At 47.6% G+C, this 20,958-nt stretch overlaps 8 protein-coding genes across 8 annotated transcripts; 5 read left to right on the top strand and 3 right to left on the bottom strand.

The window, feature by feature from the left end:
• Positions 1 to 97: 97 nt before the first annotated feature.
• On the top strand, positions 98 to 995 carry MYCFIDRAFT_143274 (uncharacterized protein; the record flags this gene model as incomplete). The annotated part of the gene is made up of 2 exons (XM_007931663.1): positions 98 to 152; positions 214 to 995. 2 exons carry the CDS (start codon positions 98 to 100, stop codon positions 993 to 995), a joined length of 837 nt encoding a protein of 278 aa, XP_007929854.1.
• A 643-nt stretch (positions 996 to 1,638) lies between these two features.
• Positions 1,639 to 2,707, bottom strand: MYCFIDRAFT_57875 (myosin regulatory light chain cdc4). Its single transcript, XM_007931570.1, has 3 exons — positions 2,632 to 2,707; positions 2,254 to 2,410; positions 1,639 to 2,186 (listed from the first exon to the last, which is right to left on the bottom strand). The coding sequence occupies exons 1-3, from the start codon at positions 2,632 to 2,634 to the stop codon at positions 1,924 to 1,926; spliced, it is 423 nt and encodes a 140-aa protein (XP_007929761.1). The 5' UTR covers positions 2,635 to 2,707; the 3' UTR covers positions 1,639 to 1,923.
• Positions 2,708 to 6,033: 3,326 nt separating this feature from the next.
• MYCFIDRAFT_212112 (uncharacterized protein) lies at positions 6,034 to 6,826 on the top strand (the record flags this gene model as incomplete). The annotated part of the gene is made up of 1 exon (XM_007931662.1): positions 6,034 to 6,826. A coding segment is annotated over exon 1 (780 nt), but the record flags the coding sequence as incomplete, so codon positions are not given.
• A 329-nt stretch (positions 6,827 to 7,155) lies between these two features.
• Positions 7,156 to 8,032, top strand: MYCFIDRAFT_212111 (uncharacterized protein). Its single transcript, XM_007931661.1, has one exon. The coding sequence runs from the start codon at positions 7,183 to 7,185 to the stop codon at positions 7,939 to 7,941; it is 759 nt and encodes a 252-aa protein (XP_007929852.1). The 5' UTR covers positions 7,156 to 7,182; the 3' UTR covers positions 7,942 to 8,032.
• Positions 8,033 to 8,645: 613 nt separating this feature from the next.
• On the bottom strand, positions 8,646 to 9,250 carry MYCFIDRAFT_79853 (uncharacterized protein; the record flags this gene model as incomplete). The annotated part of the gene is made up of 2 exons (XM_007931660.1): positions 8,646 to 9,137; positions 9,194 to 9,250. 2 exons carry the CDS (start codon positions 9,248 to 9,250, stop codon positions 8,646 to 8,648), a joined length of 549 nt encoding a protein of 182 aa, XP_007929851.1.
• A 204-nt stretch (positions 9,251 to 9,454) lies between these two features.
• MYCFIDRAFT_190083 (uncharacterized protein) lies at positions 9,455 to 10,047 on the top strand (the record flags this gene model as incomplete). Its single annotated transcript, XM_007931659.1, has 2 exons — positions 9,455 to 9,910; positions 10,003 to 10,047. The coding sequence occupies 2 exons, from the start codon at positions 9,455 to 9,457 to the stop codon at positions 10,045 to 10,047; spliced, it is 501 nt and encodes a 166-aa protein (XP_007929850.1).
• An 811-nt stretch (positions 10,048 to 10,858) lies between these two features.
• Positions 10,859 to 13,144, top strand: MYCFIDRAFT_79855 (uncharacterized protein; the record flags this gene model as incomplete). The annotated part of the gene is made up of 3 exons (XM_007931658.1): positions 10,859 to 11,293; positions 11,473 to 13,056; positions 13,136 to 13,144. The coding sequence occupies 3 exons, from the start codon at positions 10,859 to 10,861 to the stop codon at positions 13,142 to 13,144; spliced, it is 2,028 nt and encodes a 675-aa protein (XP_007929849.1).
• Positions 13,145 to 13,185: 41 nt separating this feature from the next.
• On the bottom strand, positions 13,186 to 14,394 carry MYCFIDRAFT_87480 (uncharacterized protein). Its single transcript, XM_007931657.1, has 2 exons — positions 13,817 to 14,394; positions 13,186 to 13,578 (listed from the first exon to the last, which is right to left on the bottom strand). The coding sequence occupies exons 1-2, from the start codon at positions 14,325 to 14,327 to the stop codon at positions 13,565 to 13,567; spliced, it is 525 nt and encodes a 174-aa protein (XP_007929848.1). The 5' UTR covers positions 14,328 to 14,394; the 3' UTR covers positions 13,186 to 13,564.
• Between the last annotated feature and the right edge of the window lie 6,564 nt (positions 14,395 to 20,958).

The raw sequence follows: 20,958 nt of genomic DNA, 5'->3' as shown, positions 1-20,958 counted from the left end.
CCTATATCCAAGTAGCAATCACGACGACATCAATACCGAGAGCATCCGCTTTACATTGGTATGAGCTTGCGTTCAGATGCGCAATTGCCCCCAGACAATGACAGCCAAACTTCTTGAAATGCTCGGAGAAGAGATCCACGACGTCGACGAAGGTTAGGGGAAAAAAAGCAACACCCACTCACACCAACAAATAATAACAGGTAGGAAAACTAGAAACGTTTGAACTTTTCTCGCAGTCAATCCCATCCCAAGACTTAGGAATGCTAGATGCGAAGACTCACGTTCTTGGCTTGTCGATTGCTGGACGGGACTTCGAGATTACGCAGTCACCGGGACTTCTTCAATCGCAGCGCGAAGGCGGAACGACAGGAGCCGCTGTGTGGCAATCTGCGTTTCGCTTTGCAGAATGGATTGCGGATTCGGAGAATATCCTCTGGAAAAGTGGGCTGCTTAATGCAGACACCATTACGCTTGAGCTTGGATGTGGCATTGCAGGCTTGATTCCAGGCGTTCTAAATGGCCGAGTGCGAAGAGTAGTGTCTACCGATCAAGCGTATGTTCTGAAGACATTAAAGGAGAATCTCGTTGCGAATGAGAAGGGAAACCGAGCAAAGAGGCATGCATCGCCATCTAGCCAGATCGACGTCTTCCCTCTCGACTGGGAGAAAGATGATATCCGAAGCGTGATGCGCGAGAATGGACTTGCCTCAGGCGTCGATGTTGTTTTTGCTTGTGATTGCATCTACAACTATGCCCTCCTCGAGCCCTTCGTTCAGACTTGCAAGGATATGTGCTCCTTACGAACATCCTCCACGGCGGTCGTCATTGTTCAACAACTTCGTCAGCCAGAGGTGTTTGAGCAATGGCTTACAAAATTTCAAAAATCTTTCCGGACTTGGCGAATACCGGGTGAATTGCTCTCTTCCGGATTGAAAGACGACACGGGATTTGCGGTCCATATCGGCTTGCTGCGACAGCTTACCAGTGGTGAGTGACCTTATAATGACTGATTGAGAGCTGTTTGTTGCCCGTTGGTCACTTTGGATTGAGCATGCAGTACCATGCGGTGAAGAGCATGGTAAAGAACATGGCCATTCGCAAGAAAAGCCAGCCCCTCGCGTTCGCCGAATCGACAAAAGCTCTACCAGCACGATCTCAACACCAGCGATCATTGGGTCGCTGCAGGAATTGGGCGTGCTCCAAAGCTATGCCCAGTAATCGCGGCTTCCTGCAGCCTCTGTCGGACGTGGACCTCTTTGAACTCCTGTGCAAGCATGAAGGCCGCATTAAGAAACCCTGGCCCCCTTGCAAGCGCAGTAGGGTAGGGTTGTCATCATCAGCTTCCAGCGTCTTCTGGCTGTTCATAACGCAGATCGCCAATCCAAGGACTCGATCATGCTGACCAAGGGGTGTAAGCGATATCCTCTTTGCTGAGGTATGCATCCTGTACCATACATGCTCATGCGGATTTTGGAGAGGTATTTAATGGTCATACCGCTCAAGTCTGACGCGAGTTTATAGAGCAGAATATGTCGTTGCATGGCTTGTGAGAACAAGTGGGCATTGCGCGTTGGTATATGAATTTCTACTCGGTGAACAGAGCAGACATGCGGGCGTGGGTTGCTCGGTAGCAGTTCTCGAAACAGCTTGCTTGCGCATCCAATATGTATTCGTGGCAGAGATCTTCTTCGCCTTGGTCCACGCCAGTCACGCCAGTGCGGCACCTGCACCTGTACCTGTACCTTGGCCTCAGACAAACAAGTCTGGTCTTCTGCTATACCAGACCAAACAACATCCACCCCCAAAACGCCAGTATCCTTGCCGCTCATAATGCATCCATCAAAAAGCCATCATCTCGACACCTCTACTCTCCCTTCAGTCCACCACCGTGCCGGACTCAACCCCCACCGCTCTTTTCTTCCCTTAATTCTGCAGAATCATCTTCACCATATCCATATAATTAATCTCTCCCGAACTCGTATCCACAGCTTTCAACAACTCATCCACCTCATCATCACTCATCTTCTCGCCCAAATTCGTGAGAATATACCGGAACTGTCCCACACCGATGAAACCCGTGAGATCCTTGTCAAAGACTTGGAAGCCGCGACAGTATTCTTCGGGTTCGCCTGGGTCGCGGAAGCCGCCTGGTCGGTTGAGGACGCGCGTGAAGGAGTCAAAGTCGACTTCATTAAAGAGTGTTAGGAAAGGTAAGGTAAGGGGATGAGAATGTGGATGGGGGGTGGCACTTACAGTCTCCGCCCACTTGGTGCTCGAGGTCTTTGATTTCTGCGAGGGTGGGGTTTTGACCGCAGGCTCGGAGGAGGTCGCCTAGGGAGTCGAGTTGCACGCGACCTTGACCGCGCTTGTCGAAGAGGGAGAAGGCTTCTTTGAAGTTTGTGCTTTGCGCCTGGTCGGCCATGGTGTGTTAGTTGTGTGAAGTCCGCGAGTGTGTTTCTGCTCGCAGGATGTGTCGAATGGGGGGTAGATGGGTGTGGGCGTGCGCGTGCGCGGAGAGCTCTCGGTGGTTTGGTTTGGTTTGTGCTCCTCCTCTTCTGCAGCGACTGCGACTGGGAAGCAGCGCTTCGGACTTATTGCTGCAAGCAGAAAAGGGAAAGAGCAGGTACGTACCATTGCGATGTCCTAATTTGTGGTCTTGGTCTTTTGATGTCTTTCTCTTTTCTCGCTTGACTGGTCGGTCTTTGATACCACAAAGCAGTTGTTCGTTCACTGAGAAAAGCAAGGGCCGATGTAAAGGGAGGGCTCAACTCCTCGACTGAGCCGTGCGCAGCGGCTGCGGCTGTTGCTGCGTAGCAACCCGTCACGACGCGACTTTGCAAAACGCGCATCCATCAACTATCACTTTTCGCGATCCATCTGATGCACGACTTTCTCAATATTACTGTCTCGAAATTTAGTCGCGATTACGAGTCACGATCTTTGGTCTCGGTGCGGGACTCTCAAAGAGAAGCTGCCGGCATTCTCGCCGCTCTTCGAACCCAAGATGTCGATCACATCTGCTCATCATGCACACTGCATCTCCGGATCTCACCAAAGAGTCCTCTGCCTACTCATCAGTTGCAGATTTCCTGGAAGCTAATCCCTGCCATCACCCATAGCTCACAGCATCTGCCGCAGAGCCAACTTGTATGGCTGTATGCGCGCTCCAGGTCGATGTTACAGTGTTTCCTAGGACCTCTCCCGTGGGGCTGCTGATCGACCTTGGATAGATGCATAGACTTTCCGTGCTCATGTGAAAGCAAAGTCAATGCATGTGTTCAAGTAATCGTAGCGCACATGGATTTTGCACTCGCAAGAAAAGACTTCAGCAATTCAACACCGTCGATCTTCGCACTCACTACTCATCAGGAAGGCGACGATCATGCTGCGTCGACGACAGGAAAAGCACGAACGCTAGCACTTCCATATTCTCATCCTGACTGCTGCACAAGCGTCTGCTGGTTACCGCCGGCATAAGGCAGTCGTTGTTATCCTCGAGAGCCTCATTATCCATGTTCGGTGGCACCAGTTTAATGTATGATGTGGTGTATTCGACCCGACGAGCCAGTCCATCAATGCCAATGGAAGCCAGACAATCAACTCCCGATCATGGTACGCCCCTCCAAGGGTGGCTGTGAGGCCACAATGTTGTCAGACCTTACACTGGGATTGGCGGCATTTTCTACATCCATCTCTGTAGTGCTCGCGTGGGACACTCAAGCATGATTGAGAGGACTCGTATTTTGCTCCATTCGGCCGTTCGTGGTGGTTGGTGTTGGCGCTGCTAGCTTTAGGATTTCTCAGACCCGCATTGCCAACACATGCGCACATTGATGACTCGATGACCTCGTCAACGCCTCATCTCGCGGAGTCGTGGTCAAACAACATTCTCCTTGGCCAACAAGATGCAATAGTATGGTAGAGTACCAATAGCTTGGGCGCGCATACATTTGAAGCATACCTGAGGCACGTATAGCAGCTCGAGGATATTGCAGGGCGAGATAGAGCTTGCAGATGCAGTAGCAGGACGGGGGGAAGCTGCGTGAGAAGTGTGAACACACACCGTGCCGTGCCTTAGCTGCAGCACGAAACAGGTGGCCTCCTGGTATTGGAGATACTTTTTTACTGTTTGGGCAGCAGCGTAGCCGTGCCTCTCCTCCCCTTTTTGGAATAATGTTCGAAATCTTGACGATGTACTGACCGGTACTGTATCTAGGCGGCGGAAAGGAATCGCCCTCGGACTTGTAATTGTAGAACCTCATTCTATCCTTACTGTAACTACTTCCCCGAGCCCTACAAGGCTACATCCTCTTTTTTAAGAACTGAATAACTTGTTACTTAATATATGCACGAAATTTGCTGTATACTGTATGCATCCGATTCGGGCGGCAATGGCATTGCAGGGCTTGCCGGAAGGACAGAGATGTCACTGGAGAAGCAGTTCTCTTGACCGGCAGAACACAAAGCGGCGTGCGCAGAATGCGAGCCAGAGGCTGGTGCTGAGGATTAGGATTATTGCGAGGCGTGCGGCGGCGCAAATCGCAAGACCAACCACATTGTGGAAGACGGCGGTGCTGGAAGGTGAAATATGCGGATCGATGCCCGTTTGCTCTCACTCGAAAGTTGCTCCACTCTCAGTCTCTGCGGTGATGGTGCTTCACTCCTGGTCGCTGTGTTGCACGCCTTGTCGTTGACGGCCTGTCACCCGATCCCATGCTGCCTTCGCTGTCGAGCACAGTTACAGTACGGTACATAACTTAGTGGTGTCCACTGTCCACTGTCCAGGCTGCTTGGCCGCTGGGCTGATCCGTCCCTCCCTTTCCCTTCCCCAGCTCAGCGAAAGCGCAGCCGAGAACCCACACACTGCCGGACGCTGACGCTGACGCCGTCTCACCGCTTGTGCCACCATATACTCGCCAAAACACCCGATGATCTCCCCGACCTGTGCTGATACGAATCCCCTCTACTACTATTGCTGCTGCTGCTGCCGCCACCGCCGCCGCCGCCGCCGCCCTCGGTCCTTTTGACAGTGTTTCAGTCGCTGCCGATCGACCCTTTCGTCTGCGGAACGTCTGCGAGCCAGCGGGCATTGGCACCACGCAGAAGCCGCCGAACAGAACACAAACGCCGCCTTTTCCGCTGCCACCTGCATGACATCCCATGGCAACCCGCAGCATATGTTGTACGAGGCAGCGTGTGCTACCAGACACCTGAACGCGCTCATCACAGGCAGGAGACAGGAGGTGCTGGAGAAGCGGCCTGCGTCGGCGCTGCGAGTGAGGCATTGCAAGTGGCACTACAAGTGACCTGCGGCATCGTGTCGCCTTCCTGACTGGCCCCAACACGACCATGCCGAACCTGTTCCCATTCGCCAGTCACTATGCGAACAGCGATGCATCGCAAGATATGCCGCCTGAGGACCTGCCTCCAAAACGACTGCGACGATCTTCACTGCTGAGAAAGCCATTGAGCTTGTGGAGGAGGTATCACGCAGAAGCAAACGATCTGGACGCCACCTTTCCCCAGACTGCTCCCACCGAGCTCTCCAAAATCCCAGACTATTTTGCTCGTCGACCAAGCCTGCCAGACAACCTCCCGACAACCAGAAGAGCTATTCCGTCCCTGCCCCGGCCTCAGACTTTCCGGAGACAGAACTCTGAACGACGAGACAAGCTTCTGGAAGTTCCGCCAACTTCGCTTGAGCGGAGGGCTGTCAGCGCAGACCGTCGACAAGAACGAGGATTCAGTGGGAGTGCCATCAGCAGACATCTATCCCCTCAGCCAGTGCAAAATCCTCCCAATTCTGCCCCAATTGTTACATGCTTGAGCGAAAGCGACGCTTCCCTTCCTTCAAATAACCCCGGACCTTCCGATATTTCTGCTTCGAGACCTTCGCGAAACCCAGCCGACCTACCTCCCTTGCAAATTCCTGAGAGCATTGATGAAAGCCCATTATTAGATGAAGATCGCGCTGATAGGGACACCCAAATCGACAAGGCTTCATTACAAGAAGAACACGATCGAAGATGGATTCTCAACCTAAGCATGCATTTCCGAGACAAGTCCAATCGAGAAAAGTTCTTTGTGACTTATGCTGAGAAGCCAAATCAGTGGCGTCGCGTAACGGTTTCTTTGGATTATCGGAACGCACCACCCGACTCCCTTGAAGCAGATCTGAGCACGCTTTCTTATCAGCACGACAAGAGCATACGCATTTACGAAGCCATCCGGCATTCTTGGCCTGAGATCCAGTACTATCCGACCGTGACTAACCTCAAGCTTGAGACGACACAGGATGATGGTCAGCTGCATGTGCATGTGCGCGAGGATGCGAATGAAATCATCAACTACCCATCAAGATCACTCTTTGATCATGTGGCGTGCCCCAGGTTTAGTGAGAGCCAGTTGGAATTCATTTCGCATCTGTCGGGCTTCGTCTACAAGGTACGCTTAAATGGACACGTCGTGATCAAGAAGGAGATTCCTGGTCCAGACACGATAGATGAGTTTCTGTACGAAGTCAACGCGCTCGACTCGCTGCAGGAAAGCAGACACGTTGTGCGGCTTGCGGGCTTGGTCATGGACGACCGAGGCGAGCTCGTGAAAGGTCTTCTTCTCTCCTACGCTTCCAAGGGCGCGCTTGTGGATATGATTTATGATTTCCGAGGCTCAGACATGCTTTCTTGGGAGCGTCGTGAGAAGTGGGCGAAGCAGATTGTGAGCGGTCTCTCTGACATACACGAGGCCGGTTTCGTTCAGGGGGATTTCACTTTGTCGAACATTGTGATTGATGAGGATGACAATGCGCAGATTATTGACATCAATCGACGCGGCTGCCCCGTCGGGTGGGAGCCGCCAGAGCTGGGAAGACTGATCGATAGTGGCCAGAGAATTGGCATGTGCATTGGTGTCAAGACCGACATCTTCCAACTGGGGATGGTGCTGTGGGCGCTTGCAGAAGAGGTTGATGAGCCCGAGCGTGTCGAACGACCACTGCCTCCGGTCTATGAGGGCACTCCTGATTACTTCCGGCAAATGATTCAGTCGTGCTTGAGCGAGCGGCCACAGGGACGCAAAAGCGCGCAGCACCTCCTCCTACAGTTTCCGGCATCTACTGGTCTGAGACCACCTCCACCATACTATAGTGGATCTCAGCACGAATCGAAGTTGTCGGATAGCAGCATGTCGACATCTACGCATCGGCCGAAGAAGCAATACATCGACCCTGAGATGGCTGTGACGATCGACGATGTTCGTGAAGGGCGTATGCCACCACTCGAAAAGCTGAACATGGAGTCTGCAGTCACCTACGTTGATCCGAACTCCAATCCTGCCTCGACCACATATCAATGTGAGAGCACTGGTTCTTGGGTGATTCCAGGTCGTCGTCACAGTCGTGGGCGTTCGCCCGTCTCTAGCAGACGCCGCAGAAGCTCGCCATATGGTCGGACTGTGTCGAGCGCCACATCTTTCACACAAGAGTCTCCTACTAGACGTTACGCATTCGATGACGAGGACAGCTGTAGCGAAGCAGCAGACATCAAGCCCTTGGAACGTAAGTCTACATCAGAGACGCTCATGGAGGAGACAGCTGGCACATCGGCACCCGCTGGGTCTGCAAATGTGGAGTCCGCCACTGCTCTTGCGACCTCAAAAGCTCCAGTCCTGCGAAGACGAGACACTTGGCCCAGCAGAGAATTCCTGCACACCGACTCCGGCTTTGACGAGACTATGATCGAGGACATCGAACGCGGCCGACCCTCTACACCACTAGAACAAGGCTCAACACATAGCGATTACCACACGCCTGCAACCCACTACAACGGAGACGCAACGCATAGCGATACTACTACTTTAATGAATTACGACAGGGAAGGCGCAGGCATACCGGGCTTACAGGACGGTGCTATGGCGCTGGGAAAGGAGGTTGAAGATTTTTGATAGCGTTCTCGCTAGAAAGATATGCCTATGCCTATTGATGTATTTATGAATCGATGAGCTAAGTACTGGAGCTCGTCGGCACTTTTCGATGTGTTTATATTCAATATTCTTTCTCACATTATCTTATGAGCTGTGCCTTTTGTCTCTTGGCTCGGCTTTTTGGATGTTATGTCTTGAGGGAAGCGCATCAAGAATCCTGCTCTGCGTAATCGGGGAAGGAAGTGAAACTAATCACAGGTTCAAAACATACATTTGAGATCTAATGAAGTTTGCGAATTCTTTTCTATAGTAACCCCTACACCTAGGAGGGGGTTAAAAGGAGGGGGAAGGTTTTCGCTGTTGTTGTTGCTATTGTTGGAGGGAAGAGAGCTGAACTGCGCTTTTTTTTTGTTGCTTCTTGAATAGGTATGCTCTGATCACGAGCGAGGACATTTTCGAAAATATCAGCAGAGGTAACACCAGGAGAGTCACGATTGGAGGAGATAGGTAGAGACGTCTTGTATACGTTCACGACGACGGCGCGGCGCGTGGATAGCTTTCTTAGTATCGTGCCTGGTCATACGAGAACTTCATGCTCATGCCACGACGCTGAAGCTGAAGGGCCAGTCTCCTAGCCTTCCACCCGGGAGGAAGCCAGATTTCTGAGATGGGTGACGACAGCGCATCGGGGAGCCGCTGTCGACGATCTACAGCTTCAGCACATTTCAGAGCTTTAGGGCCTCTTCACGCTCATCCTTTGCAGTCTCTTCTCTCAACCACGCCGCCTCCTTCTCCATCTCTTCTTTCGTACGCGGCTTTCTCTCCTCATCCTTGGGCCACTCACCAACCTTTCTCACAGCTTCTTCAGCAACATTCTGGTGCTTGCCAATATTTCCCTCTTCCCCTTCCAGCCATTCGTGTATCTTGTCATCTCCAGCCGGATCGCCTTCCGTTCGGGGGATCACATGCACATGTACATGAGGAACACTCTGTCCTGCAGCTTTGCCATCCTGCACTGCGACGTTGAACGCATCTGCCTTATATAGCCTCTTCAATGTCTTCTGCACGCGCGTTACGGTAATGAACAGGTCCGAGATCTCATCTTTGCTCAAGTCGGAGAGGGTGGGTAGAACTCGAATCGGCGAGACCAAGATATGTCCCGGTAGTAGAGGTTTGAGATTTACTATGGCGAAGGAGTGTTTTGTGATGTGGAATACCTACCTCTATCCTTAGCCTGTGCGTCGGAGCTATGATTTGCGAAGGCGAGTTGTACTTGGGAGGTGACGTTGAAGGCAGCGAACTTGATCGCTCGGCCTGGGAATGAAGCCATCTGGGAATTGGGTTCACTCATTGGGATCCGATATAATCGATGTGAAGTAGAGGAAGTTCCAAGGTTGTAGATGAGACGACCAAGGCATGGAAATGACGCCATCTGCGACCATGATTTATTTACTGTCTGTACAGCTCCCGCGATCTCCAGATCACAGTCTACTGCTATACACTCAATGACTACATGAATTCTCATCCCGTCGACATGCAGTCGGCTGCCGTCAAGTTCTTCAGTGCGAAGCAGTTCGCGGTCGCCGGCGCATCCTCGACTCCCTCCAAGTTCGGGCATCGCATATTCAAGTGGTATCTCAACCACAACCTGCCAGCCACACCAATAAATCCAAACTGCTCACACGTCAAAGTGCGCGGCGCAGAGTACGAGACTGTCGCATCGCCATCAAAGCTATCAGATCCGACAAAGACTAGCCTCTCGATCATCACACCTCCACCTATCACCGCGAAGCTCCTACAAGAAGCCAAAGAGTCTGGCATATTGGCAGTATGGCTGCAGCCCGGTACCTTCACAGATAAGGAGCTGAATTACGCGGTCGAGAACTTCCCAGGCGGCGCGGTGGGAGGTTACGTGGAGGGCACAGTCGGTCGCGAGGGATGGTGTGTTCTCGTTGATGGAGATACCGCCCTACGCGCTGCGAAAAGGAATGCCCAGAAGGACAAGCCCAAGTCCACGGCAAGTCGGCAAGTCGACCGCGATGGTAGGCTCGGTATTCGCTTTCTCTGACTGAGGCAGTATAGGACATCGCATCTCTAAGACTACGCATCCGCGCGAACCCGCTGTGATCGGGCGCAGGAGCAGGAGAATCCAGGCCAGGATCACATGCATCGAGAACGCACAAGACAGGGAAAAAGCTTGAAGACTGCATTCCCGAGCATTGCATTCGGCAGCATGTATTGCGTCAAGAGGAACAGCCTTCTTGATTCCACCGGTATGCCGACCTCTCGGTAGACCTTTTCGTCACCTTGCCGAAACTGGGATATGCTCGTCGAGCGACAGTCGACCGACAGAAGCGGACTCTCAAAGCCACGGCAGTACAGCTGCACATCACCTGCTACATAGCAGAGCACCTCAGTGCTTTGTCGTAACAATCATACCGGCCTTGCGTGATATCGGGCAGAGCTATCATCTATGTGATGGCGTATGACTTGCGAGCTCGAATGGCACAAGCGGAAATCGTCTTGGATGCAGCACAAGCGTAGTGGACTGGAGGTGCAGCGAAAGCGCACTCCACCGAAGATCGGTCAATTTTCCGTCTCGGCTCATTATTGTGGTGGAAACCGAGGATGTAGAGAGCACATTTGCGAATATTGTCGCTATGGGACGGATCGGCGTCTGGTCTGGCTTTGTGAATGTGTAATCTGAAGCAAGAATAATATCCACCCGCAAATGTTCTCCAAATATCCTCCGGCTAAATGCGATCTCAGATCGGTTCAAAGTAATGCGACACATCGATGGCCTATCAGAGGATCAAGCAAGGATGTTTCTCGACCTCCTCACATCCGTGAATAGTGGTGAAGGTCACATTCCCACGGCATTGAGGGGAGCAAATCCGATAAGTCTGTGGATATTGGGTCCAGGTGCAGAACTTACTCAATGTATTACTTCCTGCTTCACCACCTCGGTCTAGCCGTCTGCTATCTTCCGAGTGTCTCCAGTCTAGAATGGCCAAAAGATCGAGCCTTGCCGGATTTTCCTGACGTTGCAAAATCCATCGACGCAGCAGACATCACATACTTGAGCGGAGAAGAACAAGGTCTACTCGTAACATTGCAAGGCATTGTCAATCGGAAAGAACCTCGTATCTACCTATACTGGGACAAGACAGGTGACGACCCCGAAGGCGTCAATTACAGTCATCAGGCATGGCTACAAGGAATCGCGAACCAAATAGATGTCCATGATGTCTCGGAGTCGCCTCTCCAGCTTCTCAATAAATACGAGGCCGACATCAAAGGAGCTGTCCTGTACGATGAAGACCTTCCAGACATGATCAATTTAGCGACCACGTTAGCAGGAATGCACGATTTGGTAAGTGAGATCAAGCCTGGGGGCTCAGAAATTGAATCGTAGCTTGAGTCTCTACACGCAATTCCAGCGTACTGAGTATAATCACGGTCTGAGTCCAACCTAGCATTATCCACATCTGGCAAGGAGGACCTGCTCCACACCTTCAATATTTATGCTGACTTGATTCGTCGATCTGGTAGGTGATCACTAACGCAGAGCTGGCGAAAGCTCACAATCTAACGATCACTCACGACCTCCGTGGCATGTTCAAGAATAAGCTCGATGTGTATGAGTATGGCTTGACCCAACTCTATTCGACAACCACCAAGCGCATGATCACGGCAATCCGCCCACAGGAGACCATTCAGAACACGAATGCCTCCTGGACGAACATCACCAAAGACGCCAATCACACTCTAGATGCTTCCAATAATGCTACATACCCTGTTGATCTGACTTCTCTTCTGTCAAAAGCCAGGCTGGACGATATGATCTATCTTCGCATCAAGGATGCATTCGAAGAAGATGGAAATGGTCCTACGGTTTCGCACGTGCTTGCGACCATGGATGACATGACGATTGCCGATTTCGCACCAGGAACGTTGGAAGAAGAGGTGTTTCTAGTGGATTGGGGTGGCTCATCACTTGGCGACTATCCCTGGGGCTCACGGGCAGCAGGTGGCAAAGCATACATAGTGTATGGATTCAAGGTTCCAAATGGCTCAGGCTCATTCGTCGTCAATCTGACCATGCATGGACAATACGATGTGGCTATTACGACAGACTTACCTGTTACGAGAAGGCTCAACGCAGTATTTCGGGACTACATCGCAGCAACAAGTGCTCCGTGCATATGGCTCGATCCTAACAACAGAGACGAAGTCCCTCTCCTTCACAAGATTTTAGATTCCTTGGACTCGAACTCAGCATATATGGGCTGGTTTCCTAACGGAGACGAAATGAGTGGCGTCACGCAAACAGCTCAGAAAAGTGTCTACGTTGTAGCTGCTGACAACTTCTTCAATGGCAGTCTTATGAGCGGTCTCAAAAAACTACTCTGGAGACCACGATTGACAAAAGAGGCAGAACCACCCTACAAATCCTCTGCTGTCAAGCCCATCGAAGACAAAATCTACATCTCTCTCACCTGGACCGAAGGTGACAACATCCAATACTCGCAACACCGCATGCGTCTCCTATGGGACGACACAGCCCGAGGCAAAGTTCCAATGTCATGGACAATAAATCCTCTCCTCATCGACATAGCCCCCAACATTGTAGGTTACTTTCAAGCCACAGCAACCGAGAATGACTCTTTCGTCCTAGGACCTAGCGGAGCAGGCTACACCTTCCCAGTAAATTGGCCCAAGCAAGATCTCCGCCTCTTTCTCGACCAGACCGCTCGGTATTCCAAACGAACAGGAGTCGGCAGTAATTCAATCTGGATCTACAATCGTATCAACAGCACCCTCGTCCCTCTATCCGAAGATATCATTTCCACGTACCATGATGCTCTGGGTCCAGAACTTCTCGGTATCTCGGCCGATACTGCGCGCGGAGCGAAGAATCCCTACGGCATTAATATTACAAGGACCGGTGTAGCTGTCGCGGGACTCGCTTCGATCAGTGGTGTGGAGCAAGGCCTGGCGCGACTAGGAAATATCTCAAAGGACTATTTCGGTGGCAGGACACCTTTATTCGTGGATTGTGCACTTTATGCTTGGGACACAACGCCGGGAAATATCAGCACGCTCGTCCAGAATTTGGGCAAGGAGTTTGAAGTCGTGAGTGTTGATCGTATGTGGGAGATGTTTACTAGATATTATAACATCACCACTAACTACTTATAAATCAAAATACTAGAACTCATAATTCATGAATGTGAGAGAAGAGAAGGAATTTAAGCAGGCCAGCAACAAAGAATTCATGTCATTTCATTTCTCTCTCTTACGTGGAATCTTCAAAACCAAAACCAAAACGACATGTCAAAACAAACTCAAGGAATCCGGATCCTATCAATCAATTCATAGGTTACATCTCTCTCTCATTCATTTCACAAAAAAAAAACTTTGCGAATATAGGAACACGGTACAGTACTCTAAATCATAAAATCTTCAATTCTGAACAACCAAAAACATTTACTCTCCGTGCCTTTAAAAACCATGAAGAGATACTAGGTAACTACTATTGTGTGTAATCTCTTCCACCACTCGGCACATTGTCCATATCCCCGGGTGGTGTGTGTGTGTGGGCAGAAGAATAGTTCTTCGTTCTTTTATACCGTGTAGGAATTTAAATCGCAGGACCTGAATGCACGAAGGGGTGTTAGCGATCATGACGGATTGCAGGGCTCAGGCAGGCAGGCAATGCAGCGAAGTCATGATTTTGTCGGGGGGGGGGGGGGCTGCCAGAATTAAGAGAGAAAAAAAAAGATGTGGCAAGATGTGCTTGCTTGAAAACGCGAAAGAAAAAACATCTCGTCCGTCACACTGTCCGTAGAAAAAGGTATATTGAATTGGCGGGAGGGAGGAGTAAGGAACTAACCTGGCAGGAATTCACGTCGTCCGAGTCTTCTATGTTTGTTGGCCGGTTTTGCCCTACGACGAAGGTCTTCATGAACTTCTTCTTCTTCTTCATCTTCATCTTCCTCCTCGTCCTCTTCTTCTTCAGGCTTAAATTCTTCCGCCTTCGGAGGGAAATCCTCGGGGTCAAGATGTCCAGTATATGGCAGAATGGTCACTTCCTTCTCCTCTTCTTGTTGCTGAATGGGTTCGGCTTGTGGAGGTCGATCAATGTCATCGAAAACTTGATCGGCAATCTCAGCGGGAGATGGAAGGATGGGTCTGTGGGAAAGTGGCCAGGTGATGCGGATGTGTCTGAAGAATGGGAAGCGGAGAGAGAAAGGACCGGTTTGTGTGACGTGTTCGGAGACTTGGCCTTCTTGACGGTGATGGGGACATGGCTCTCCTGGGGGGTGATGGGGTTGCTGTTGTGGCCACCAGACGACGGCGGCTTGGGCGGTGGTGGCGCAGAAGAGGATGGTGGAAGGCTTCATATTTTATCGCTGTCGAAACAGGTCAAGTGAGCGTGTTGAAGTGCAGAATGTAAAGGTCAGGAAATCGTGTTACTGTGATGTTGCATTTACAGGAGGAGGCTTCGTGTCATTAATATGCCAGATGCTGGTCGGACACCGGACCCTGGTTGATGTTGGTTTCTTAATGCCTCCAGACTTTCCGCCAACGAAGGGTCTGGACTTGGCAAAGGACAAGGCTGTGTGCTTATAAAGTATCCGTAGACCCGCGGTGCAGGTCAGGATGGCCGAGCGAAGCCGGAGGCGAGCGGCGGATAACAAGTCAGCCTTGCCAACAAAGCTCGTAGTTAGCAATCCATTGAAGAGAATCATCTATTAGCTATTAACCATGTCCTAATTATTATTAGCCTATTCACTATTATCTATTACCTCCTAATTATCTATTACCTCCTAATTATCTATTACCTCCTACTTATCGATTATCTTATTATCTTAGAAGTTAGCCTATCGTATAAGGAGGCGGGTCTAGCCTCGCAAAGTAATTATAACTCTAGCAATAGTTAGAACAACCTCTCTAAGTCGCTACTAATCGACCTACTATTCTTTATAAGCGTTAGTAAACTATAGCGCAAATTCCCTAAAGCTAAGAGTCTTACTAGGCTAAATAGCGTCGAGTATGTTAGTATCGTTATACTAATCTTCTAGGAGACGCTCTAGAAGTAGTAAACTAGATTTAGTAGGGCCCTTAGCATTTAGAAGATTAATTGTCTACCGAGCCTATTACGCTTTCTTACGGTTAGTATTAACGCGCGCGAACAACTCGGTCGTCTTAGTAGGAGTAGCTGCTAGAGCATATACTAGATATATACTAACAGAATATACTAGTAGAGGGTCGGATAAAAGAGGAGGGCCTAACTATACCTAGGGCTATAGAAGTGCTATCTATAGTAGCGGAGGAGCATATTACGGATAGAGAGCTTCGAACTAGCTAACTAATCCTTATACTAGCTTAGCGTTAATACTGCCCTTAGCGAGGGGATAGCGGAAGTTATAAGCTTCTAGAGAAGCGCGTATATAGCACTATATAAGAGCAGTAATCTTATATAGCAAGCGTAGATTAGCCTAAAGTTAGGCTCGAAGCTACTCTATACGATTAATAGACTATAGATTCTTTAAGTGCTGCAATATCTCTTACTTCTTGCGAGCCTTATCTTAACCTACCTACTTAGCTCGCTAGGCATCGAGCCTATCGCGCTACTACTTAGTATAAGTAGCTAAGTTAGTTATCGAATTAACTAGCTTAGTATTAGGACGTAGTAGCGTAGAAGAAAGAATAAGCCCTTCTAGGAGTAAGCGTTGTAGGCGACGACGGACTAGGTCGGTATATCGAGTTACTACTATAGGTAGTACTTTAACTATCTTAAAGTAGTTATAGAAGTTAAAAGGTACTTCGAATATAACATCGTCTAGACTATGCACCCGCGAGACGCTAATATAGGTTAAGCCGATAGTAAAGTCCTTCTTAGAGATATCTAGAACGGCTTTGTCTAAAGTTATGCCCTATGCCTTATAGATAGTAATTGCGTATGCGATTGTTAAGGGGAACTGCGTACGTATATACGGACTGTTCTAGTTCTAATTGTGTAGCTACTCTCGTTAAACTAGAACGACTAGTACTACGCTACGAGGCAACCCTCTACTACTATCCTCGTTAAATTCCTAGTTAAAGGTTAGCCCGGAGTATTTATTAAGCTTAATAAGAAGGACGGTAGGCAAGCGCTAAAGGATATTATTAGGATTATTATTAGTAGCTTCCTAGACAATGTTAACAACGGTGCCTATACTGCCGTTAACAATACCTCCCTTAGTCTATAGATTCTACGTAACTATAATACGGGCACCGATATATAATAGCAACCGCGGGTATAGATTGCTACCGTTCTTATACGATGTCTTAGCTGCCTCGGCGCTAACGTAATTAGCCTTAGCGACCTTAATAGGAGTGTTGTTATCTCGTATAGCGTCTTAGTTGTAGGCGTTAACTTGCTTCTTATATAGGTAAAGCCGAATAGCGGCCTTAAAGGCGTCTTATTCTGCTTAAGGTAGTAATGTCTTTATATAGGAACATAATATCTCCTAGTAAGATATAGTTATACTAGCTAGAGCATTTCGAAGGCTCTCTAAAGTATCGCGGAAGGCAATAGATCGGGGATTATTACCCTACTATCGATAGATTACGCTTAGCTAGATAGTCTAGTTAAACAGTTAATAAGCCTCGTATCTAGCAATGTCCTTAGGCGTACGGAGGTTAGCAAGCTTTAAGAATAGTAGCTTGCCGCCGACGGGCAGAAGCTAGTTAAAGTTACCTATAATAGTAACACATCTGCCGCTAAATAGGAGAGTAGTATCGGGTCCTTAGCTCTATAGAGCGGAATAACTAACCTAGCGAAGTCGACGATCGATCTAGTAAAGTATAGTAAGGTCTATTATAGACTTCTTATTAATAATAATATACTTAATCTAGCCTATACGATCTTAGAAGTTAGTAAGCGCCTAGCTATCTAGCGGAATATACTCTTTTATCTTTAAGGGCAACTTAAAGAAGCTATACAAAGTACTACCTTTAATGCTATTAGTAGTAGTACCCGTAGGTGCTAGTCGGATAATAGGATTCTCTATCTAAAGATCCGGATATCTAGTATCCGAGTTGTTAAACTTATCGGTAAGTGCTTCGAGCTTTAATAAGACGGTCTCTATAACGTGTAACTTGCTAATACTAGCTTTCCCGTCGACGTTAAGGAGGAATGTAGGCGTATTTATGTCGTCCGTCTAAGTACGCTAATAATCGACAACCTTGTTATACTATAGCTCCTAAGCGTTAGATAAGCCGTTAATACGCTAATCTAGGTCTGTAGGTATACTAATTCTCTGTACTTTACGTGCTATAGTTCCTCGCTTGTGCTTCTACTAGTCTTTAATATTATTAATAGTAATGCCGTATCTGCCGATATAGGTGTTCTAATTATACTCCCTATCGACTTCTTAGTTGCTAAGGTCGTTAAGATCTTCTAGCATCTCTATAGGGTTGCGACCTAGTAATATACTAGCGAGTAACTCTGCTTCTAGTCGCTTAACCTCTAGATCGTAGACTTTATCCTTAAATAGGTCTTCTATAGGCTTAGGAAGATTAGTGCCTATATAGTTATCCGGATGCTTATAAAAGAGCTTACAGGCTTCGTAGGCACTAGCCTATATATCGTAGGATATACTCGGATCTTCCTCGTAGGTGTATAGTAGGCTAGGATAGTTCGTATTAAACTTATAGTAAAGGAGGACTTTAGTGCGGCACTAGTCCTCGTATATTCTATCTAAACTATTAGGGATAGCACTATACTTTAGATACTAATTAATAATACGTGCCTTTGCTCGAGTACGCTTCTTATAGGTATCGAACTCCTACTTAGTAAGAAACTCGAAGAGAGTAAGGTCTAGGTTAGCGACTAAGTTAGAGTAGTTAAACTTCGCTTTAGGAATAGCATATCGGTTTAGGTACTTTAATAGAGGCGATTGTCCCTAAGTAACTATTTAACTAGTTGTTAGATTAAAGCGCTTAACCTTCGACTAATATTCTAGCTTGCGACAATCGAAGTTCTAAACCTTGCGTAAGCCTTAGGCAAGCGGCAGATCGAGAAGAAGGTGCATCTCTTCTTAAGCAGAGATGTTACGTTCTCTAATTATCTTGTTTAGTATCTTAGCGATAAAAGATACTATAGGTCGGCTCTCGTTAATTCTCGGTAGCACTTTCTGCCTAAGCTCGATTAATGATTTACTCCGCTTCTCTTGCTTAGTACAGTACTTACTAAGATAGTCGACGACAGCGCCTTTGTCTATATAGACAGTAATATCGTTGTTCGCTCCCTATACTATCTAAACGGTACGGTTGTAATTAGTTATACGTATATTATTACGTAGACTATTATATATCTAATATCGGGGATTTAAAGAACAGGTTACTTCCCTAGTATTAGGATAATTCCTACGCAGGTAGTAGAAACGGTACTAAGTAAGCCTACTGTCCTTGTTCTTCCGCTAACAGTATTCGTAGCCGCATTTGTAACGCTATATACGATTAAGGTTTATTATAAGATGCTATTAAGAGTTGAGAATGTCGCCCTTCTTAGCCTAGAGGATTATAGGCTTATTAGGCTTAGGCGCAGTTCGTCGAGGCGTAGGGTTAGTAGCCGTAACATACTTGCTCTAGAACTTAGCTAGGTCGTTGCGATAGCCCTCGTTATATATTATCGGCGGTAGTAGAAGGATCTTACTATCGATCTAGTATTCCTTTAGCTATACTACTCTATAATTATAAGAACTGCTACGGGCTTAGAATTCAAACCGATTCTAGTAATTAGTAACGCTAAACTTCTTCGTTATTAACTGCATTACGAACGCATAGCGGCGGTAGAAGTAGTACGCTATAATCGCCGGGTTCTCGCGGATATTGTCTCTACTAGTCTTAACCCGCTAATACTCGTTGCCGCTAGATAGAATATTAGGCATATATCGCTAAAGACTCTACCGGTAATTGTTAGCTACACTGTAGGTTAAGAAGAGACGTAGACAACTAATAGCCTTAACGTAGTTCTCTAGCTTATTAGTCTTACTAACCTAGTACGCGCGAGTATCCCGAAGACTATTACTATATCGAATAATGTTCGTAAGTAGACGCCGGGATTCCTCGTTATTCGAAGTTAGAGCCGCTTTAAGCTCCTCGATAGTAATCTCCTCGTATTAAGGATTCTGCTATATAATATAGTCTACTTTCTTACGTAACTGCTTTCTTATAAGAGTGTTTAAGCTAACGTATCGGAATCGCGGACATAACGCAAATCGGTAGCGGCGAGGTCTAGTACTATTATCCTACTTAATAAGGTGCTTAAGATAGTTATCGTACGATATACCGCGCTAACGAGCCTTAACGAACTCTCTAGATCCCTATAGGAATAGCGTTAGGAATGCTCTAGATATAAGACGCTCGGTCTTATTAAACTTATCTAAAGGCACTAGATCGAACGGTAGCATTATAAGCTAGGTCTAGTTAGCTACTATATCTTCGTCCCTAGACGTATCTATCTAAGAACGCTATATTCGGCGCTCTATAGCTTCTCGTCGTATACGGTCGTTACGCTAGCGTCGCTAATTATCCTACTTATTAAGCAAGTCTCAAATCTGCTCTCGCTAGCCTTAAGAATGTGTGCTTAGGGAAGAGCCGACTCTTCTAGGTAGTCGGCAAAGTTGTCTTCGGTATCTTCTTTAATAATAGGGCTAGCGTTGTCTTTAGCGTTGTCTCTAGCTAAAGCTTGTATTGCGTCTAGAATTAGCGGAGGTAGTAGAAGCTATACTTTATCGTATTCCTTAATATTTATACGATAAAGAACGGACTCTCCTTCTTAACTGTCGGGTAGCTAAGATAGCCGGTCCTAGTCGATAGTTATACTAGTATAGTCTAGAGAGTTAGCAATTAAGTGTTTAAGCTATACCTTTACTGCCTATCTACGGACTTTAAAATCGCGTATAAAGATACGTCTAGTAATCTTATCTCCTTAAGTAGGACGGAGGACTACTGTTTTAATGTGTTTAGGTACTAATAGCAACTCCGACTAAACTTTGCTAGTATCGCGTAGAAAGTTAACTACGTTGTTCTTATACCGCTACTAAGCGCTCTTAATTAGCCGCATCTTAACGTAGATATAGACACGGGCGATAAGAATCTCCTTAAGCATAGTTAGCTCTAGTAGATCCTCGCTATTAGGCCCTATAGGCTATAGACCTAGATCTATTCGATTGTCGCTCGATATAAGGTCCGGGGAAAGATGTAGCTTCTTATTGTCTCGGGTCTTACGGCAGCGGCGACAGATACTAAATATTAGAGACTTAGGATTGTTGTCTAGCTCTATATTAAACTACCGCTCCTTATAACCTCGGCTACGAGTGCTAGTATTATCGATAAGATCTAGATTCTAGTAGTATTCAATCTTCTTATCTTTAAGCTACTAATAGAAGTCCTGCACTAACTAATAATCGCCATCGTGCAATACCGCAATATTAAGATCGCCTACTATAGGGTCTACTATACTAGCATCTAGAAATAGAAGCTCTATATCCTCGAGAAAGTGTCGCTCTATCTCTTGCTATTACTAAAGTTAGGCTTCGTATACGCGACTACCTATACGGACAGGACGTATACCTACTGCTTCTTGCTAAGCTTTTATTAAATTGTAGTAGCTAGCGTAGCATATCTTAAGCTCCTCTTCTAGTTACTCGGAATTAGCGTTTGTAAGGAACTTAAAGCGCTAGCTTTCGTACTTGTTAGCTATATACTACTTTAGTATTGTTAGATCGTCTAGGTTATAGCCTTTAGCGTAGTAATTACAAGTAGAATAGGCACGGCTCTTAACGCCTAGTACGCGGTAAAGTCGGGTAATATAACGAGGCATATTACAAATGTCGTAGTAGAAGAATACGCAGTTGTCTAGTATCTCGTCGTCTAGATCGAGACCGCTAGTAATACCTCTACTCGGTAGGTTGTCGCTTCTAAGAGAATCGGTCGGAAAGTCTCTAGTAGAAGGCATTACGTCCTTTTACGTGCGTTCTA

Source organism: Pseudocercospora fijiensis (assembly GCF_000340215.1).
Source record: "Pseudocercospora fijiensis CIRAD86 unplaced genomic scaffold MYCFIscaffold_8, whole genome shotgun sequence".
In the NCBI taxonomy this organism is placed as follows: Eukaryota; Fungi; Ascomycota; class Dothideomycetes; order Mycosphaerellales; family Mycosphaerellaceae; genus Pseudocercospora; species Pseudocercospora fijiensis.
The sequence above is the reverse complement of the archived record's forward strand: the minus strand, read 5'-3'. Positions and strand labels throughout refer to the sequence as shown.